Source organism: Schistocerca gregaria, chromosome 5 (genome assembly GCF_023897955.1).
Source record: "Schistocerca gregaria isolate iqSchGreg1 chromosome 5, iqSchGreg1.2, whole genome shotgun sequence".
Classification (NCBI taxonomy): domain Eukaryota; kingdom Metazoa; phylum Arthropoda; class Insecta; order Orthoptera; family Acrididae; genus Schistocerca; species Schistocerca gregaria.
This window is the reverse complement of record NC_064924.1, coordinates 378987352-379008964: the sequence shown is the minus strand read 5'-3', so window position 1 is coordinate 379008964 and position 21613 is coordinate 378987352. Positions and strand designations below refer to the sequence as shown.

Here is a 21613-nt window from a genome sequence, read left to right as displayed (position 1 = left end):
CCGGGCGGGCTTCTTCGATGTTTACTTCACCTCCATAGATGGTCACTTTTCATAGTTTACATGAATTCAGCTGCTAGGCACATGGCTGATAACTATGTACAATGAAGGTGAATTATTATGTAGTGATGGGAACAGCTAAATGAAAACAGTTGATTCAGTTGGTTGTTGAAAAACAGTTGACTTACTTGGCTGTAATCTTTTATGTGTGGGTTGAATGATTAATTCATGCTTTTGAATGAAACCAGTCTCTCAGAGAAACTGAATGTAAACACTTGTATTCTGGCACATTTAATTCTGAGTTGAAACATTTGAGAGTTTTGCCATTGTTAAATCACTATTGTTTACTGCGCTTTGTTATCTCTTGTCATCACTGTTACTGTTGTTCCAATATTTTCTTTTTATTGAGTGAGTGCCAATACATATCTTTCAGTTCAGTTTTCCATCCACATTTATGAATAGGCATTTATTTAATAGATAACTTTGTCTAGATGAAAACAGTTGCATAGCAAACATAACTCGCACCTGGGCTGTGACCCTTTACTGCCCCCCCCCCCCCCCCTCCTTAGTGCCTGGAGGCCTGGATTAAGACAGTAAATTTTTTGGCCTCCCATCCAGAATCACTAAAGTAATATAATCCACAGAATTTTCTACAGTAATATATTTTCCGGAAAAAACTGGATAAAAAGTTATTGTAAAGTTACTCAATGTGTATACAATATCTGCAAAGATGATCCTATTATGACACTTAAATAAATTCAAAGAAAATTAACAAATGATGACAACTATCTCCCACAAAAAATACTTGCCACAAGTAGCAATATATGCTTAAAAAGAAGGTGATAAAATCACCAAACAATGGGAAGAAAGAGACAGGGCTTCAAAAAATTTAAACAAAAAAGTGACTGTATATTTGTTTAAACTAAATTTATACTGTGGCAACAGTTGCCAGCCTTTCAAAACCAACCAAAAACCCACATTTAATGCTAGAAGTATGAAAAATTTGTATAGAAGCAAATAAATACATAAAATTTGAAAGTACTCGTGCTTTTTCTCCACTTTTTCTTGAAAAACAAAACATTATCTGTCTTGGAAAAAGTAGAGAACTCTAATCATGCTTTGTGTGTAACCAAAAAGGCTGAAAAAGTGTGTAAATGAAGTCACTTGAACATTCATATCGCTGCTGTAGCTGCCAGTCTTGTCAGTTGTTTCATTCAACTAAACAAAAATCAGCTTGCCAATCCATAGTTAAAACCAGGTGGTTGTCCCATCACTAGGCTACAGTGTGTTGGGGAGTGACGTAGTCCAGGGTATAGCAATAAGGTTTGTCCCACAGGTCAACTGTATCATCTGCAGTTGATTGGCATGAATAGAACTGTTGTGATGGTTGACATCTGGTGCTATAGTCATCATTGATCATGCACTAGGCCGTCATCTGAAAGCTGCAGCTTAAGTCTGAGTGTGCAAAGTCCCTTCGTCCTGGCATGTTCAACTGATGGTAAAGGTTGTTGCTAAACAATAGACTACAGTTCTTCTTCTTCAACATTCTTTACTACCTCCTGCCATATGGGGTATGTCTACCTCTTCTCTTACAATTTAGTGTATGAGAGGCAAGGTCATCGTGGTGCCCCACGAGCAGTGGCACCACTTGGTAAATTTATCAGTGGGACATGTCTTCATGTCTGAAGTGACTGCTAATAAACTGTGTGATTTTATTAACGTCTATCATGATCAGTTTCACAATGTGGCATAGAGCAAAAATATTTTGCATGTAAGACTTTGTAGTTCCTCATGACATTGGACATTGTTCTTCAGTTGTTGTGCTAAGTGGACTTATGCTGGTCATTGCCAAACATTTTCATCAGTTCTGCCTGGAATTTATCCCAGTTGTTGAGCTCCTCATCATTGTTCTCAAACCACTGAGAGCTGTGACATACAAGTCAAGGTTCACATTTGATGAACAGATTATGTCATTCTACTTGTTGTATTTAGTGATTTGGGACAATGTACTATTTGCCGTCTGGTGCCTGTTGCAGTAGGCGATGGCCTTTATGTTGCCTAACTGGAGCAACAGTGACGTAGATGTTTTGAAGTAACTGGCATCTCCACCAAACGATGTCACGTCTTAACCAGGATCCTGCCCAAACCCAAAACACTTATCACTAAAAGTGCATTTATTATCAATACCAACATACAACCAGAATAGAACAGAACTGAACTCCTTGATAGAGAATACTGTTATTTATAGAAACATAGAATATTCCAGAACGTACAGAAATTAGAAACAAGAAATTTTGAGAAACTTTCAGAAGTGATACACACCAAATAATAAATAAGTGCTGCTGGCAACCCACTGCATGCCAACTAGTGTTGCTAATTGCTATGCCACATTGCATGCAACGCTGCTCGCAGCAATGTTATTAACTAAACATTGTTGTAGCTGTGACTATTTAACAGTAAGTTATTGGTGTGCTTTACAATGAGAAAGGTTCTACTTATCTTCAACAAGAAAAACATTGTTATCCAGTTATGATCTTATTAGAGATTAAGATTATATATCACAGTTTCCTTTTAAATGACATAACGTAGTCTTCTCAAAGAATGACGAATTATTGGTATGGTAGGATGGTGCACAAGTTTGTAGCGTTTTTGTTCTGCGTGTTGGTTTTCAAGTTGCTGTGGATTTATTTATTGATTGTCATTTTTTATTTTGTATTTCATTGCGTTCACACTTTGTCTTTTGGAGAGTGTGAGTGGAGCTGTGGAACTAGAAAATGGAGTGCCAAGTGGAGAAATCAGAACATTTCTGACATAGTTTTCTGTTTGAGTTCGGTAGAGGGATGACAGCACCAGAGGCAGCCAGAAATGTTGGACACATCATGGTAAGAAAGCAGTTTTCTCGTTTGAGGAGGATTGCTTTGGCATTAGTGACTTATCATGTTCAGGAAGGCCTTCAGGATTTTTTGATGATCATTTAAATGCATTAATCCACAATGATACACATCAGTGTACTCAAGAACTGGCAGATGTGATGAACTGCGATCATTCCTTCATCGTGCAACATTTTCATGCAGTGGGAAGGTTAAAACTCGAAGCAAAAATCAGTGGATGGCGTCTCTCCATCCTCGACATAATTCGGCTTGTGAACAACATTGACCATTCCTTTTCTGTATTGTAACTGGTGATGAGAAATGGTGTCTTTATGCTGATATAAGGAAAAGAAAGGAATGATAATTTCTAGAGTTGCAGAATCAGAAAATTACCCCAGCATTGACAGACTGTCGTAAATAGTGAATGAGAATATATTGTTCATGTATTTATGTCGTATTTATTAAACTTAGGGAAAACACTATGAACTTACGCAACAACCCAATAAAAACATGTTATTTTGCAACATAATCTGTGATGCTTTTTGCATCTCTGCTTTGATTTCCAGAGTATGAAGATTTTTGGGACATGCAATTTGTCTAGTCTTTTTCGGTATGAAAAAGGAACTCATCCACAAGTATGCATAAATGACTTCCCCCTCCTCTTTCATTTCTTGATAACACACAAGCCATCTGCCATTAGTAGAAATAAGCACAAGCAAAAAATCTTGTGATCTGTTCAAAATGTATGCCTTCTGAATCTGAACCCACTTGAAATTTATGAACTTGAAAACCCTTAAAATTAGAAGCAACTGAGTCCCTGTAACTGCTATGTGTTCATTAGATCTTTTTTCAGAATTTCTTTCTTCTGATGCATGCTCATCACTTGTCACATAGAATAAAGCAACTGGTGGAATATTTGGTTTACTCCACTCAAACAACTGGAAGTTAAATATTTGGTTATTCACTTGATTTTGTAGACTAGCTTCGGCGGCAGGTATTTGTATTGTGCCATCAAAACTGTCTGTGTTGTTTGTCAGAATGCCGAAGATAAAAACAAAACATTTGTAGCTAAGATTTTTCTCTCTCGTTGTGATTTTGTGTCTTATAAACAACACACAGATGCTCTGTGGCCAATGGAATCCTTGGGCTTCAGCTTGAAACACAAAGGAATAATTTTCAGCAAAATCACATAGAACAATAGCCTCTTTATGTGGTAGCGGTAGCGCAGTTTTATTTTCAGTGAAAAAGCATATTGCAGTTTTGCGATGAGAAATCAAACTCCATCTTTTAGCAACAGGAGTATAGTGAAAATAACATTGAAATGCTCAGAACTCATAGCATTTTGGCACACTTTCCATTTGAATTGATTGTAGATAATCTGCTCTTTTTATTTACCCAAAAGACGTTTTTATTAAATCAATAGAACTAATGTGTTACCTGATGTAGAATGTTTTTGTGTAATTGATTGCTGTTATCATTTCAGTGTTTTGCTACTCTCAAAGAGGAAACAATGTTGGATGTAATGCAAAGGAAGGAAATCCCTTTGGACCATTTTGGGATACCTTTGGTGTTGATTTTGTTGCCTCACAGTATTATGGACCACTGCATTTTGATGTCTACCATCATGATATGGCAAATTCCTGGAACACGAAGTTCCCACCAAAAGAATGGCCAGGTAAGTCAGTGAGCATTCTTTTGCATATGGGTTACACTTTTCCTTGAGGTTGTGATGTTCCCTGCTTTATTTCTTCATTGATAGCACAAAATTAGATCTGGTGCTATGTTCTTTAAAACTGAGTGCCAACCTTTTTCTTTAATGAAAATGCAGATTATACTCATGTATGTTAATGTTAATTAGTTAAAAATGGAAAAAAATTGAAGGAGGCAGATGCCAAAACAAAATGGGAAGTAAAAGGATCCCAGCTTGCTTATGTAACATATCAATACCTCAAGGATAGATTGCTACTCACCATATAGAGGAGATATTGAGTTGGCAAGAGGCACAATGGAAAGACCACTTTATACTTAAGTATTTGGCTAACAGGCTTTCTTTCGTATTAGAAAACAGTCACAAAAGCACAACTCACACACAAATGCCCACTGTCTCTGGCTGCTGTGGCCAGACTGCAGAGCCAGTGGTCTAAAGAAAATTCAGAAGTGGACATAAAATGTTAAGATAGTACGGGCTGCTATTTGCCAAATATGAGATTGCTGGAATTTTAGGGTTAATACAGCCTGCATAATTACTTTCAGATTGCTGCTTCTCTATGTTACTGTTTACGTTGACTCAGTTTACATGACTAAGGATTCTCCATGGAACAGAATACATGAATTAGTCAATGGAAGACTCAAATGTTAGGAGGATGCAAGAACATTTCTGAAACCTTGACACTTTAGGGTAGAAAGGATGCAACAACAGGTAGTGTATTCTCAGATTACTTCTACTTCATCTACACTGAAGAGATGATCACTTTCGCATTGGACAAAAACATCCTGAATGTCATATACTTCTTTTGTACAGTTTTAGCGATATTGTCTGATAACACACCACTTTGCCCCACATTGCCTGGAATGCCCAAATCTTGCTTGGCAAAGAATGTATTACTTTTTTACCCAATCTGAAAGCTGTCGAATATGTTACTAATGGCATGTTCACATTGGTGCAACTTTCAGTGCATATCAGGTGCTGTTGCACCAAGAGGTAAGGAGGCATTTCCACTGGTGCAAAGTGGCGCATAACTGTGATTTGCGAGCATGAACCGTGCGCAGGAGTCTCCCCATCCCAGAAGGGGAGACATGTGCAATAGTCATGTGTATCTGTGGTTCTCTGGTTTGGTGCTGTGTTTTACTACATCTCTTAAGTATCATCACTGGAATCAGACATCAATACAGAGATTAATGCACTTTAGCCAGTTGCATTGGTGTATCCAAAGCTATCCAGTCACCGATGATTATACAGGGTGTTACAAAAAGGTACGGCCAAACGTTCAGGAAACATTCCTCACGCACAAATAAAGAAAAGATATTATGTGGACATGTGTCCGGAAACACTTAATTTCCATGTTAGAGCTCATTTTAGTTTCGTCAGTATGTACTGACTGTACTTCCTCAATTCACCACCAGTTGGCCCAATTGAAGGAAGGTAATGTTGACTTCGGTGCTTGTGTTGACATGCGACTCATTGCTCTACAGTACTAGCATCAAGCACATCAATATGTAGCATCAACAGGTTAGTGTTCATCACGAACGTGGTTTTGCAGTCAGTGCAATGTTTACAAATGCGGAGTTGGCAGATGCCCATTTGATGTATGGATTAGCACGGGGCAATAGCTGTGGCGCTTTACGTTTGTATCGAGACAGATTTCCAGAACGAAGGTGTCCCGGCAAGAAGACGTTCGAAGCAATTGATCCGCGTCTTAGGGAGCACGGAACATTCCAGCCTATGACTCGTGACTGGGGAAGACCTAGAACGACGAGGACACCTGCAATGGACGAGGCAATTCTTGGTGCAGTTGACGATAACCCTAATGTCAGCGTCAGAGAAGTTGCTGCTGTACAAGGTAGCGTTGACCACGTCACTGTATGGAGGGTGCTACGGGAGAACCAGTTGTTTCCGTACCATGTACAGGATGTGCAGGCACTGTCAGCAGCTGATTGGCCTCCAGAGGTACACTTCTGCGAATGGTTCATCCAACAATGTGTCAATTCTCATTTCAGTGCAAATGTTCTCTTTACGGATGTGGCTTCATTCCAACGTGATCAAATTGTAAATTTTCACAATCAACATGTGTGGGCTGACGAGAATCCGCACGCAATTGTGCAATCACGTCATCAACACAGATTTTCTGTGAACGTTTGGGCGGGCACTGTTGGTAATGTCTTGATTGGGCCCCATGTTCCTCCAACTACTCTCAATGGAGCACGTTATCATTATTTCATACGGGATAGTCTACCTGTGCTGCTAGAACATGTGCCTCTACAAGTACAACACAACATGTGGTTCATGCGCGATGGAGCTCCTGCACATTTCAGTAGAAATGTTTGTACGCTTCTCAGCAACAGATTCGGTGACTGATGGCTTGGTAGAGGCGGACCAATTCCATGGCCTCCACGCTCTCCTGACCTCAACCCCCTTGACTTTCATTTATGGGGGCATTTGAAAGCTCTTGTCTATGCAACCCCGGTACCAAATGCTGAGACTCATCGAGCTCGTTTTGTGGATGGCTGTGATACAATACGCCATTCTCCAGGGCTGCATCAGTGCATCAGGGATTCCATGCGACGGAGGGTGGATGTATGTATCCTCGCTAACGGAGGACATTTTGAATGTTTCCTGTAACAAAGTGTTTGAAGTCATGCTGGTACGTTCTGTTGCTGTGTGTTTCCATTCCATGATTAATGTGATTTGAAGAGAAGTAATAAAATGAGCTCTAACATGGAAAGTAAGCATTTGCGGACACATGTCCACATAACATATTTTCTTTCTTTGTGTGTGAGGAATGTTTCCTGAAAGTTTGGCCGTACCTTTTTGTAACATCCTGTATTCACGCACTACTGACATACTTGTTCTTGATTATTTCTCTTGGTTGGCTTGTTCACCTTTTGTTCATACATTGCTGAAGATGCTTGGCCTCATGTTTGAATACTGCTCCATTTGCCCTTTTGGATTTATTTTCAGTTTGCTATTGCCTACCCAGTTCTTTTCAGCCACTTACAGTTTTTCCTGAAACTGCCTAGTGACACTCCACCACCCGGGTAGTGTGTTATGACAGTATCACTGTTACAGGACTCAGTTTTGTACAAGCATTAAAATTACCTTTGTGTTAGTTCTTTGAGCATTCTAACAAGAAACTTGTGGAATTTTAAGAGTATTACTGTATCATGCTTTTCTTTTTTCTAGGTCGTTAATTCTGTGAATTATAAAGACTGAGTGCAATGAAATGACTGTCTACACTTCCTCACAAATAATAACCAAGTGCAAACAGTTAAAGCAAACCTGAACAAAGTAAAAATTCCGTTGTTTCTGCTGCCAACAAATATCTGTTAAAGAGGAGTAATTCTAGGGTCTTTGATGTGCCAACACCATCCTCGTTCCTTTACAAGCTGCTGTGATTTGTAAATACTATGAAAAGGATAGACTACAACTCACCATACAGAAGAGATGTTGTCACAGTCGGGCACAACAAAAAGACTGCCGACTGCCATATGGTCTAGCTTTTGGACAACAGCCCTTCCTCTGAAGTCAAAAGCACACACACATTCACACAAGCACGACTCGCACACACATTAGCACTGTCTCTGGCTGGTGTGTGTGTGTGTGTGTGTGTGTGTGTGTGTGTGTGTGTGTGTGTGTGTGTGAAATGTTGGACAGCAATTATTCCAGGTTTACTCTTAGAAAAGATACAGTGAAAAACATTGCTGCTGTCTAATACACGAACTGACGAGTAACTGTCAATGATGTCGACCCTGCAAATGACAAGGTCCTTACCCTGCTGTGCTCAGGGAATACAACTTCCCGAGAGGTTATGATATTATTTCCTTTGCAGCATGTATTTTTGAAAAAACGAATTAGAAACCTTAACAGCACATCTCCAGTCTCTAGCACAAATGCACATCCACAAAGTACTTTTTTATTTGTATATGGAATTGGAAACCCAGCATCTAAAGACTGGTATATTTTCATTATCTGCCAGCCAGTCATTGTACAATGCAGATCCATATATTGCAGATACTGCTACCCTGCATGCTTCACAAATTTTAACTCCCAACATATCCGACATAGCCAGCGAATCAAATTCATCAAAGCAACAACAAAATGTCTGGAGCTTTCAGACCTTTTTGGTGTGCAGCAAAAATATGCATTCATAATATAAACTGAAGAACTTTACACTTGTGCTGATTTGATGAGTCAAAAAAAATGGAAAAATCCAGAGTGGAATAACAATATTATGAAAAGAATAGATTCCTACTCACTGTACAGAGATGATGTTGAATCACAGACGGCGTAACGGAAAGATGATAACATTTAAGCTTTCAGCCAAATGGCCTCCTCCTAAAGTAGTAAACAAACACATATTCAAGCAAGCAAATAAAACACACACACACACACACACACACACACACACACACACACACACACACTCGCAAAGCTTCTATTCCACCAATGCCACACTCTAATCTTTTCCCCACCTTTACTTCTCTCTTTTTCCTCTCCCCTCCCCACTCAAACCTCCTGACTGCACATAGCAGCCCTACCCTGTCCCCACCATGTCGCTGCATGCTCCCACAAGCAGCACTACACCATCCACTACCCCTACACTGCTATCCATCACCTTCTCTGTCCCAGCCTCCTCCTTATCCCCACCATTCACAGATTGCTTCTCCCACCAGATGCAGTTGCTTACAGTCCAGCCTCAATGTGTGTGTGTGTGTGTGTGTGTGTGTGTGTGTGTGTGTGTGCGTGTGTGTGCGTGTACTCAACGTCTCCTCTATATGGTGGTTTGTGTTACTCAACACCTTCTCTATATGGTGGTGAGTAGCAGTCTGTCCTTTCCGTAGTACTTTCCTGGTTTGAGGAGTTTTACTTTTTTTTCTTAATGTAAAGTTTACTCATGTATAGAATTCATGATTATGATTACATGTTTTGTGAGATCAATAAATTATACTTGCTTGCATTCTCTTAACCTTGATCTGTGCAGATCGATTGGATCTGTCAGTCGGCTGTGTGGTCGTATTGATGCGCCTAAAGTAAGAGGTCGTACTTGTTCCAAGCATAGAAAAAGACCTCTGCCTGTGCGCTTGTACTTGGTTTTGTATTTGGCTGAAGATAATACAGCGGGTGGCCACTTTGCAGGACTAAAGCTATACCCATTGGCCTTAGGCCAAGATGTTATTACGTTTTTTTTAATATATGAGGCTAGTGTTTCTCAGTAATTAAAGAAATATTGCTGGTTTTGTTAAGAACCTTCTAAGCGGCTTAGTGCCACCAAACACTAATGTTAACTTTCTTTTTTAATGAAACAAGTTTGCTTTGAAATCACAGTATAAGTAATCCTGTTAAATGCTGTAAGTACCAATGTATGTTTCTTAAATGATGTTAATAAATGTTTTGTAAATCTATCGTCCGGTGGCTTTCCACTCAGGGGTCACTGTATCCAGGCCTCACTGACAGTTGAAGAGGGTCATAATGTGTAATAGGCAGACATATATCCAGACCATCACACAGGAACTCTAAACTGCATCAGGATCCCCTGCAAGTATTATGGCAGTTAGGCAGGAGGTGAGAAAACTTGGATTTCATGGTCGAGCAGTTGCTCATAAGCCACATGACACCAGTAAATGTGAAACGATGCCTTGCTTAGTGTAAGGAGTGTAAACATTGGATGATTGAACAGTGGAAAAACATGTGGAGTGACGAATCACAATACGCAATGTGGTGATCTGATGGCAGGGTGTGGGTAGGGCAAATGCCTGGTGAACATCATCTGCCAGCGTGCGTAGTGCCAACAGTAAAATTTGGAGGTGGTGGTGTTATAGTGTGGTCCTGTTATTCACGGAGGGGTCTTGCACCTTTTGTTTTGCGTGGCACTATCACAGCACAGGCCTACATTGATGTTGAAGAGCAATTTGGGGGTGACGATTGCATCTTTCAACACGATCGAGCACCTGTTCATAATGCACGGCCTGTAGTGGAGTGGTTACATGACAATAACATCCCTGTAATGGACTGGCCTGCACAGGGTGCTGAACTGAATCCTATAGAACACCTTTAAGATGTTTTGGAACACCAACTTCATGCCAGGCCTCACTGATCGACATCAGTACCTCCCCTCAGTGCAGCAGGCCAGCGGCCGCCAGACTTGGACTCAATGCTGATTTGAATGTTACCGTGTACACATGTCTTACTTTGTCTACTTGCTCTGTAACTTACATGTGTTGTGTCGTTTTTGAAATACATATGTTTAACTTGACGTTATAACCATTGGCGACAAGGTAGTGGATTTTTCCTTCTCATCGTTGACCCACTGGTTTCCACAGCTACTGTAGAGCAACTATTGCAGGGTCTCATTGAACAGCAAACGCTTCTCACATCGGCGATTCACGGCATCGAATGCGGGGCATTTCTCGTTGTTGTCTATACCTCCGGTTCCTCCTTATGATGAGGCGTCGGAAGATTGGTCTGATTATGAAAAACGTCTTCAGCAGCACTTCTTGGCATTTCATGTCACGGACGAACAAACATGTAAGTCTCTGTTCCTTTCCTGGATTTCACCTCAAATGTATCGGTTGTTGTCGCAATTGGCTTCTTTGGAAGATCCTGCGTCTCTGTCCTTCTGAAATGTGCTCACTTCTGTCCGTATTTTTCATAAGCAAACGCATGTGGTAGTCTCTCGTGTTGCCTTTTATCGTTGTCAAAAACAACCAAATCAATCCTATCGTGCTTGGGCTGCTGAACTACGCGGCCTCAGTCACAAGTGTCAATTTGTTACTGACATTCACAAAGAACCATACGCCGATTCCATGGTACGGGATGCTATTATCTGATTGGCGCCCGACAAAGATGTTAGGCAACATGCCCTTCAGTTGGCAAATCTGACTCTAGATGAAATCCTATCCATCGCGCAGTCTTTTGAAATTTCTCACGCTGCTGGGGCGCAAATAGAAGTGTGGGGTGACGGGGAAATACAACTGCTGTGCGCTGTTGACGACGCGTGTGGCGTGTCCCCGCCGGCTGACGTGGCCGCAGTACGCTCCCACGCGCAGCCTCGGCCTAACCGTAAACAACCCTCTAAGAAACTGCAGCAAAATCCCCGGCAACTTCCTTCATGTCCGTGATGTTTTACAAAACATTCACAGGAGGATTGCCCCCAATGTTGTGCCGTGTGTCACAATTGCAAAAAGAGGGGTCATGTGTCTTCCGTTTGCAAATCCAACCGCATACATGATGTTCATGACCGTGACGCTGATTCTGCTTCTGTGTTGTCTGTCAATTGCACTTCTTCACTTTCAGGGAAGTTATTCCTCACTGTCCAAATACTTGCTCGAGATGTTCACACGCAGGTGGATACTGGTTCTGCTGCTACTATCGCGAAACTCAGACGTATCTTCAGTTGGGTTCTCCAACCCTATCACCTGTCACTAGGCAATTACAGATGTACAATAAACAGAAGATTTCTCTCTTGGGACAATTTGATGCTGAGGTATCTTACAAATCCGTTGTTCGCACTGTTCCCATATTTGTGGTCAACTATAGTAACGCAAAGAATCTTTTTGGTTTCAATGCCTTTCACGTTTTTGGGTTCTCCATAGATGACTCTTGTCAGTATCTTCTCTGATGCTATCCCTTATGCTCACTTGGATTCCTTGTCGACGACATTTTCGTCCCTTTTTTTCCTCCTGGGTTAGGCCGTGCGAATGATTTTGAAGCTCATATCATGCTCAAACCCACTGCTCGACCTAAGTTTTTTAGGGCTCAGCCCATTCCTGTGGCCCTTCGTGATTGGGTAAAAGGGGAGCTGGATCGTCTCACTACTTCAGGGGGTCTTGCTTCCTGTCACTTCCAGTGAGTGGTCCTCTCCTGTCGTTGTTGTTGCTAAGCCCAATGGTGATATTCATCTCTGTGGCGATTTTAAAGCCACTGCAAATGCTCAACACTTACCCTACGCCCTGGCCTGAAGAATTGTTCACTAATCTTGCTGGCGGCCAGTATTTTTCTAAAACTGACCAGTGAGAAGCTTATCATCAACTTCCTCTCGACAGTGCTTCCTGGCAGTTTCTGGTCCTTAACACGCCTTTCGGCCTCTATCAACACCAACGATTGCCATTCGGGGTTGCCAACACCCCTGCTCTCTTTCAGCGATTCTTGGAACAATTATTGCTCCCTGTCCCTGGGTGTATCAATTACATGGACGACATTGTTGTCACTGGCTCCACCACTAAAGAACATCTTCAGAATCTCTGCACACTTTTTCATGTCTTAAAGACTGCTGGTCTTAAGTGTAATCTTCAGAAATCACAATTTTTTTTCGGGCATCAATCACATACTTGGGGTTCCAACTCTCTCGGGATGGTATTCGCTTCAGCAAACTGTCGCTGCGATCGATGCCTTTCCTCCCCCTACATCTGTTAAGGAACTGCAGGCCTTCTTGGGGAAAATAGCATACTATCACAGGTTTTTACCATCTGCAGCTATGGTGGCTCAGCTGTTTCATCGCCTGTTGCATAAAAACGTGCTCTTTCACTGGTCCGCGTCATGCGATGTCATGCGATGCGGCTTTCCAAAAATTGAAGACTATGCTGAAACAGGCCCCATGCCTGGCTACTTATCGACCTGGCCAACATCTCGTTCTTGCCACGGACACCTCTCAATACGGAGTTGGTGCAGTCCTTGCGCACCATTTTTCTGACGGTTCTGAACAATCCATTGCTTATGCCTCCAAAACGCTCACGGATGCCCAACGAAAATATTCTTAAATTGAAAAAGAAGTTTTGGCCATTATTTATGCTCTTCATATGTTTGGTGTTTTTCTTTATGGATCCAAATTTCATCTTGTTACGGACCACAAACCACTTGTTTCCTTGTTTCATCCATCAACATCACTTCCCGACAAGGCTGCACACCGCCTACAGCATTGGGCTTTTTACTTGTCTCGTTTCAATTATGAGATTCATTTCCGGCCGACGGCTCAACATGCGAATGCTGATGATGCACTGTCTCGCCTTCCCATGGGTCCTGATCTGGCATTCGATCGGGACGAACTTTTGTGTTTCCACCTGGATGTTGCCGAGCAGCGGGTTGTGGACGGGTTCCCCATCACCGGGGAACAGGTGGTGGCTGCTACGGGTTCTGATCCTACCCTCTCCCAGGTTTTATGCTGTATTCAGAAGGGATCATCCGTCCGCTAAGACCTCTGATCCGTTGCAGAACTAATATGCTTTGCACTACCGCCTCACGGCTAGGGACGGTGTTATCCTCCTTTCCACCGATAATGCTTCGCCTCGTATTGTTGTACCTGCGTCTTTGTGTGCTTCGGTCTTGCGCCGCCTTCACCAAGGGCACTGGGGTGCCTCTCACACAAATTCTCTGGCGCGCCATCATGTGTACTGTCCCGGCATCAACTCTGAAATCGCACACATGGTCGCTGCTTGCGGCCCTTGTGCGTCACAGGCTGCCACCCCGAAGTCATCTTTGTCACTGTTGTCTTCGCCTGAGAAGCCCTGGGAGCGTATTCATGCTGACTTCGCAGGACCTTTTTTAGGTACTTATTGGCTCTTCGTCATTGACACCTACTCTAACTTTCCTTTCATTGTCTGTTGCACGTCGCCTACCACCGCGGCAACCACAAGTGCTCCGCTCACATTTTCTCTTTGGAAGTCCTTCCCTCTACTCTTGTTACTGATAATGGTCCGCAATTTGCCTCTTCCGAATTTGTGGATATTTGTGCTCGTCATGGTGTCATGCATGTCACGGCCCCTCTGTTCCATCCACAATCAAACGGTGAGGCTGAAAGACTGGTCCGCATGTTTAAGGCTCAGATTAGGAAACTCCTGACTTCTTCTGGTGCTGATGATGCGCTTCTCCAATTTCTGGCTTTACTGTTTCACCCCCACGGGCGACCACAGCCCGGCTGAGCTCTTACATGGCCGACAGCCCCGCACGCTACTTCACCTTCTGCGGCCTGCCACCTCATGACCGCGGGTGCCTTCGCTTTGCCGGTTCACCACTGGCAACCTTGTAAGGGTACGGGGATATGGCAGGCAGCCAAAATGGAGTCCGGGCCGCATCTTATGACACTGTGGCCGATAGCTGTATGAAATCCAGACGGACACAGGTGTTACAGTGTGTCATTTGGACCAGCTTCAGCCTTGCGTGCTGGCAATGCCTGTTCCGAATGCCGCTACACCACCTTCGGCTCTACCTGACGCTCAAATCTTGGCATCTCTCATTACTCACACAGCCCTCTCACCGTCATCTCAGTGCAAGCACAAAAACGAATGCCACCAGGAGACGTGCCCATGCAGAAACCAGATGGCCATCATCTGTCGGAGCAACTCTACTCACATCCTTCCCCTATGGATGCCGACACATCGCCCATGTTTCCTGTTATATCAACCGGACTTGCCGCAATGGGCAGATTGGCGCACGGGGTCCCAGCAGATTCAACCCCTGTCATCTCGACCCGTTATCATCGGGGACAATTCCGTCCGTATGGGAAGCCTCCCCCTCAAGACTTTACAGCCAGTCAAACAATACCTATGGATGTTAGCAACCTATAGGCCACCTCCTTCAAGACCAGTGCAAAAAAATTCAAGGGGGGGGGGGGGGGGGGGTAAGTGTTGTGACTCGCCGATCTTTCAAAATACCGCCGCAGTTACGCGCTGTCTGCCAGCCATGCAGCAGCTGCGCCACCTAAGTGGCCAGCCAGCCAGCGGCCACCAGACTTGGACTCAGTGCTGATTTGAATGTTACCGTGTACACATGTCTTACTTTGTCTTCTTGCTTTGTGACTTACATGTGTTGTGTCGTTTTTGAAATACATGTGTTTAATTTGACGTTATAACACTCAATTTGCCTTTGAGGGGCACATTAGAGCTGCAGCCTCATTTGTACACATCACCAGCACACCTAGCTCTGATCAGCACATCCACTGCCCAGCCGCATAGGTGCATTAACATGCAGCTACAGTTTGATCACTGGAATAGTGTGCACACATCCCTCTAAGCACATATGTTGAGAAAGAGTCATTCACCTATACACATGTCTCATATTGCATCATCATCATCATGGACAGCTTCCAGCCTCTGGCCAGGTCTGTTTGGAACATAGGCCTCTCCATCGTCTTCTATCTTGCCAACATCTCTCCGTTTTCACCTCGGTCTAGTCTTAGTCTTCTCCTTTCTTCTGGACACATTCCTCCACTCTTCAGCCATCTGTCTCTCGGTCTTCCTCTTGGTCTCTTTCCTTCCAGTTTCATCTCGTGTATCCTCCTGGGTATTCTCTTCTCCTCCATTCATTTAACATGCCCATACCATCTCAGCCTTGATTTCTCTCTCTCCTTCTGTAGAGGTTCTACCTTCATTAACTCTCTGATCCTCTCGTTTCTTAACCTGTCTATCTTTGTCACTCCAGTACTGTTCCTCAAGAATTTCATTTCACTAGCTTTTGCTTTGCTTTTCTCTCTTCCTTTCATAATCCAGGTTTTGGGTGCATATGTCAGGATTGGGACATAGTATGACTGATATAACCTTTTTACTGATTGGGGGGGGGGGGGGGGGGTACATCCTTTCTCCATATCAGGCTTCTGACACTCCTCTGAAATGCGTCTGCTTTTTCAGCCAAGATATTTTCTCAAAATGTTGTGGTGTTTCTGTGAATGTTTCTCCCATCATCTTCTATCTAAGTCAAGTATTCATACCATGACTGTTGTAAAACTTGTGCTCTGACAATGAACTTTGCAAGCAATGGCCAGGGCGTACGTCACCTGCCATAAGCTATAAGGGACTGTTAACTTCAGTGATCTTTGGATAAAATGTTGTTAGTTGTCAAGCCTCGAAAGTCAACATAAAATTCTTGAGTTTTTTACTGCATTCGCTGCCATCGTCCTCAGGAGTTAAAACTTCGGACTGCTGAGATGGGCAGGGTGTCCACATTAAATATGAAAGGAAGCAGTGAGAACACATCAGTGATACTGAAAACTTCAGGTCAGGTAACAGTGTATGTTATTCCACAGTTTACTGGTGATTATCTAAGATTGGAACAGTCAAGATGATAAACAGGTGGGCCAATCATGAGTTCATTTGAAAGAATGAACATTATCACCTGGAATAATGCATTTATTATTATTCAGGCAAGAAATGTTCTGCATCCATATAGTGTAGTAAGTTTTCATTACCTGAAAATAATCCATCATTCAAGAAATGTAATGTTGGCAGATAGTGTGCTATTTATTTTATTCACTTATTGATCTGGAGAAATGGTTAAACAATAGACTTAAAGAGGCACTGCCTTTTACTTGATGAACTACATCATACTAGGTGCTAAGCAACCTACATTATAGTTCCTCACCTCAAACTAACTACATACAAGGCTCTCTTGCAGTATGATAAGTAAACAAAAATACAAAATTTGTTAAATGTAATGAATTATTTTATATTTAATTTTACAGTGATGGCATTCATGGGGGCACCAGCCAGTTTTCCAATTCAGAAGGAAAACCGGGAGCTCCACCAATATTTGTTCTGGAATGAAAGAGTTTTGAATAAAGCCAAAAGGTTCATTAAGAATGTCCTTCCAAGAGGAGGGTTCATTGGAATTCATTTAAGAAATGGTGTTGACTGGGTAAGGCAATCTTTTGTTTATAATTATATAACTTTTTTAAAGACTACTTCAAGATCTTAATCATTTCACACCTTTGGATAATGCCACATGTTATAAAGAATTTAGTTTCTTATGTAGTAGATGTGTTGATGACAGTATCTGGGCAATGCTTCAGTGACCAATTAGCAGTCTGGGATAATGAATGGCACTGCCATCCATGACAAAAGTCAATTTCACATATTGCTGGAAACCTTACAATCAGTACAGGATTCTATATTATGTAATTACAGGTATGTGGGGTAGCTCCATGAACTTCACTCCTTAACTCGGGTAATGACACAGTGATTCTCGATCCATTGTATTGTAGCAACACTTACTGGGGTATGTTTGTGTTCTATGGAGAATGGAGACAAAACACTGTTGATGTTCAACTACTGTCTCACTAATGTTCTTGGAATACATCACTAGAAAAATATGAAATGCTATCCATCCTCTTTATACTTCTCTTCGTTTTGAGTAGCAATCTGAAATTTCATTATTATTATTATTATTATTATTATTATTATTATTATTATTATTCCATCCTGGATAAACCATTGTTAAAAGGGCATGAGACACATTCCTACTACCTACGTAATATACTCCAGACTTAAAACACTCCAAGAGAATTTAAGACTGTTTCATTCAGCTACTTTAGATTATTTAGGCATTAACTTAAAAACCACAAAGCTATCAGAAAATGTTTCAGTAATGTGCTCAAGTTTCACTTACAAATAAGTGAAATACTAAATTGAGAATAAATAGTTTTTCAGTGTTTCATCCTTTGCCAGTTCAGAGGCAATATTCACTCACATTTTTGATGGTGTATTCACAGTAATACTCACCATATATTAGCCATGTTCATAATTAAGAGGGCCATTTTTTTGTATTTTACAAAAACAGTGAAAGAAATTTTTTTTGTATGAATCAATGTGTATACAGGGTGGCCCATTGATCGTGACCAGGCCAAATATCTCACGAAATAAGTGTCAAACGAAAAAACTACAAAGAAAGAAACTTGTCTAGCTTGAAGGGGGGAAACCAGATGGCACTATGGTTGACCCACTAGATGGCACTGCCATAGGTCAACTGGATATCAACTGCATTTTTTTAAATAGGAATTCTCCATTTTTTTATTACATATTTATGCAGTACGTAAGGGAATATGAATGTTTTAGTTGGACCACTTTTTTCGCTTTGTGATAGATGGCGCTGTAATAGTCACAAACATAAGGCTCACAATTTTAGGCGTACAGTTGGTAACAGGTAGGTTTTTTAAATTAAAATACAGAAATAGGTATGTTTGAACATTTTATTTCAGTTGTTCAAATGTGATACATGTACCTTTGTGAACTTACTGTTTCTGAGAATGCATGCTGTTACAGTGTGATTACCTATAAATACCACATTAATGCAGTAAATGCTCAAAATGATGTTTGTCAAACTTAATGCAGTTTTGCAATATGTGTAATGACATTCCTCTCAACAGCGAGTAGTTCGCCTTCCGTAATGTTCGCACATGCATTGACAATGCGCTGACGCATGTTGTCAGGCATTGCGGTGGATCACAATAGCAAATATCCTTCAACTTTCCCCACAGAAAGAAATTTGGAGATGTCAGATCCGGTGAACGCGTGGGCCATGGTATGGTGCTTCGACGACCAATCCACCTGACATGAAATATGCTATTCAATACCGCTTCAACCGCATGTGAGCTATGTGCCGGACAACTATCATGTTGGAAGTACATTGCCATTCTGTCATGCAGTGAAACATCTTGTAGTAACTAAGGTAGAACATTACGTAGGAAATCAGCTTACATTGCACCATTTAGATTGCCATCAATAAAATGGGGGCCAATTATCCTTCCTCCCATAATGCCGCACCATACATTAACCCACCAAGGTCACTGATGTTCCATTTGTCGCAGCTATCGTGGATTTTCTGTTGCCCAATAGTGCATATTATTCCGGTTTACGTTACTGCTGTTGGTGAATGACGCTTCGTCACTAAATAGAACGCATGCAAAAATCTGTCATCGACCCATAACTTCTCTTGTGCCCAGTGGCAGACATTCAAAGTCGTCGCCATACAATTCCTGGTGCATAGAAATATGGCACGGGTGCAATCGATGTTGTTGTAGCATTCTTAACACAGACGTTTTTGAGATTCCCAATTCTCGTGCAATTTGTCTGCTACTGATGTGTGGATTAGCCGCAACAGCGCTAAAACACCTACTTGGCCATCATCATTTGTTGCAGGTCGTGGCTGACGTTTCACATGTGGCTGAACAGTTCCTGTTCCCTTAAATAACGTAACTATCTGGTGAACGGTCCGGACACTTGGATGATGTCATCCAGGATACCGAGCAGCATACATAGCACATGCCCGTTTGTCATTTTGATCACAATAGCCATACATCAACACGATATCTACCTTTTCTGCTATTGGTAAACGGTCCATTTTAACACGGGTGATGTATCACAAAGCAAATACTATCCGCACTGGTGGAATGTTACGCGATACCACATACTTATATGCTTGTGACTACTACAGCGCCATCTATCACAAAGCAAAAAAAGTGTTCCAACTAAAACATTCATATTTCTTTACGTACTACACGAATATGTTATAAAAAAAATGGGGGTTCCTATTTTAAAAAACGCAGTTGATATCCGTTTGATCTATGGCAGCGCCATCTAGCGGGCCAACCATGGCGCCATCTGGTTTCCCCTTCAAGTTAGATGAGTTTCATTCTTTGTAGTTTTTTCGTTTGATGCTTATTCTGTGAGATATTTGGCCCGGTCACTATCAATGGACCACCATGTATATGTTTCAGAATATTTGCTTTCAACACTTTTCAATTGTTGAGACTAATTCTGGAAACATTTTTTGAGCTAATTTTGGTCCCTCTTGAACAGGTGCCTCAAAACCATTACTTTGACTTCAAAAGGGCCGCAAGTTCAAAAATATTGTGCCATGAGACAAGTTATTATTCCAAATTGGGACCCCCCACCCCAATTCCAGCAAGACTTAACTCAGAAGAACTAAGTTCTGCAAGGGCCTGCACTCTTCATTTCAGGAGAGAATGAAAAAGACTTTAAAAAAATGGAAAAACTACAAAAACAAATGGTGAGAGGCAGGCCAGCATCAGATCAGGCATGGGTTACATGTGACGCACTGGCTGTGGTTGTGCTGTTAAAATCACTGTCCATGTATGTTTATTTGATGTAAGTGAAGGAAAAGAGATTTTATGTGATAAAGTAGGTTGAAACAGACAATTAGAAATGAAATATTTTTCTTGGTAATATTAGATTACTTTGTGTGTTGTTTGGCAGCTGGAAACATAGTCATTTTTCATGGTTTCATAATAGATTTGTGACAAACAAATTATTATATCCTATTCTGCATTAACAGTTCTTTGTTCCTTTAAAGCAGCAATAATGAGTGTGCTCCACAGAGCCCTAGGGCTCTGCAAGGTCTCTGTGAGGTCTCTGCCAAAATATCATCAACCTAAGGAACAAAGAACATAAACTCTTGTCTCACACTGACAATTCATATAAATATAGTATTAGTGTTGGTTGTGGTTAAAATATTTTTTCTTTCATTGTTTTATAGCCAAAAATGAGGCGACAAGCAGCCTAATATTGCTAGGAATTTAATAAAACCGTGTGTGGCTGACATAACTCAAATGTATACTCAATGAAAAATCTGCAAAGCATCTTTCTAAAGCACCACTTTTGAAAGACACTGTTCCATGTTGAATTAATTATCTCACACACTATGTCAAACAAGCTTTATTTGGTAGCCTTCAATGCAACAAATTGGTCTTGCAAATGGATGGGTTGATTGATATTGCTGGACTTGTCATCATTCAGATAACTATGTGATATCCATATAAACATGCACTCAAAGAAGACTTGTGTAAGTGTGCATCACAGCCAGCTAACACTACCAGAAAAGAAATTTGTGAAATAGTTAACAATTTATTAAAAAAAAAAAAAAAAAAAAAAAGAACATTTCAGTTGGGACGATTCTATCAATATTTGTGCACATGGGATGAGGTTGTGACTGTTAAAGCACTAGCTATGGCATCACAAATGAAAAGTAAAAGTGCCAATATGTAGTTCTGGCCATTGTATTGTGCATAGTCAACCACTCACAATAGATAAGACGGTGTTATATCTAAAATTGATTATAGATGAAGCAATAAAGTCCACTGGACCTGACGGAATACCAATTCGATTCTACACAGAGTACACGAAACAACTTGCCCCCCTTCTAACAGCCGTGTACTGCAAGTCTCTAGAGGAACGGAAGGTTCCAAATGATTGGAAAAGAGCACAGGTAGTCCTAGTCTTCAAAAAGGGTCGTCGAACAGATGCGCAAA

At 41.5% G+C, this 21613-nt stretch overlaps 1 protein-coding gene across 1 annotated transcript in view; it reads left to right on the top strand.

Moving 5' to 3' along the window:
- LOC126271916 (GDP-fucose protein O-fucosyltransferase 1) overlaps positions 1 to 21613 on the top strand; it is an 80186-nt gene that overhangs the window by 26192 nt on the left and 32381 nt on the right. The window contains exons 4-5 of the mRNA XM_049974309.1: positions 4351 to 4542; positions 17033 to 17205. Coding sequence (XP_049830266.1) covers positions 4351 to 4542; positions 17033 to 17205 — 365 coding nt within the window. The remainder of the gene's footprint in view (positions 1 to 4350; positions 4543 to 17032; positions 17206 to 21613) is intronic.